Source organism: Chaetura pelagica, unplaced genomic scaffold (assembly GCF_000747805.2).
Source record: "Chaetura pelagica isolate M959 unplaced genomic scaffold, ChaPel_1.0 scaffold207, whole genome shotgun sequence".
Taxonomy (NCBI): Eukaryota; Metazoa; Chordata; class Aves; order Apodiformes; family Apodidae; genus Chaetura; species Chaetura pelagica.
This window is the reverse complement of record NW_009953929.1, coordinates 1,253,170-1,254,346: the sequence shown is the minus strand read 5'-3', so window position 1 is coordinate 1,254,346 and position 1,177 is coordinate 1,253,170. Positions and strand designations below refer to the sequence as shown.

The 1,177-nt window shown below is 49.3% G+C and overlaps 1 protein-coding gene across 1 annotated transcript in view; it reads left to right on the top strand.

Annotated features, from left to right (window-relative positions):
- PAX3 (paired box 3) overlaps positions 1-1,177 on the top strand; it is an 80,902-nt gene that overhangs the window by 2,239 nt on the left and 77,486 nt on the right. Inside the window, exon 3 of the mRNA XM_010001653.1 lies at positions 207-505. Coding sequence (XP_009999955.1) covers positions 207-505 — 299 coding nt within the window. The remainder of the gene's footprint in view (positions 1-206; positions 506-1,177) is intronic.

The following is a 1,177-nucleotide window of genomic DNA, read 5'->3' as shown; positions in this document are numbered from 1 at the left end:
TCCAAAAGCTTTGGTCATCGCGGTGCTTTGCAAAACGCAAACGCTGCGTAAAATATAAGCAGACTTTTATTGTCCTGCGAACTTTTCTTGCCAACCTGCGATTTTCAGGGCACGTGAGAAGCTTTCCTAAGCGGAGCGGGCGGCCGCCGCGCGCTCAGGATGTGGGGGTTATTTTTCTACATTTAAAGAACGACGGAAACCTCTAGGTTCGGTGGCCGGGCGATGCAGAGAGCAGGACCAGGGGCCGGAGCATCCAGGCGTGCGGGGCACACGCGGCTGCGGTGCCGCAGCGGGAGCGGCGATGCCGGAGCTGTCTGCGGGTGCCTCCATCCCGGGCTGCCGGCAAACTCCGAGTTTCCCCGAGCGCTGCTTCCTTTCCCTCGGCGGGTGGATTCATTTATTATTCCGGCTCCTCATTTCTGCCTAAAAAGCACGAACCCCCGCCCTCTCCGGGGTCGGTACCAGCCCCGAAACGAGCGCCCGGCCCGTGAAGGAGAAGCGGACTGTGAGACCAGAAAACATTGTTTCCCTCGTTTCAAATGGGGAAACCTGAACGATTCTCATCCTTTTGATTGATTAAGGCCTTGAATAACTTGAAGATCGGGAGTGACAGTTACTGAATAGACTATTGCAAATAAAGAGCACTGTGGAAAGCTGGGCTGGCACTTCAGAGTGTAAAGGAGGCGAGTTTGCTGGCACTTACCAAGTTATAAATAAAAGGCCATGCACAATAGTACCTTCTTTAAGGACAGACAGTCTTTACAACACTCCTGGCGTCATATCCTGCTGTGGTCACTTCAGCTCCTAGGCAGACTTTACCTCTTTTATTTTTCCAGCAGTTTAGTTTGAATACTACAATAAATTCCTGGGAACAAACGCTTGTTAGTAAGACTTTAACACGCACCGCCTCGCATCCACACACCCGCATATACACACTCACGCACACGCATGTAACGCGGGGACACATTCGTCCCACAGATTTTTAAAAGCAGAAATCCCCGCAGAGATCTCAACTGGCAGTTAGCCCTTTCAAAACCTTTAGCACCATTTTGCCCAGAGGTGTTTCTTCTGGACGGCGGGAGGTTTCGGTATAAAATAGATAAATAGAAAGAAAAAGCTTTTCCTCATTATTTGGAAAAAGAAAAAAAAAAAAAAAAGTAAAAATTAAAGGAAAAAA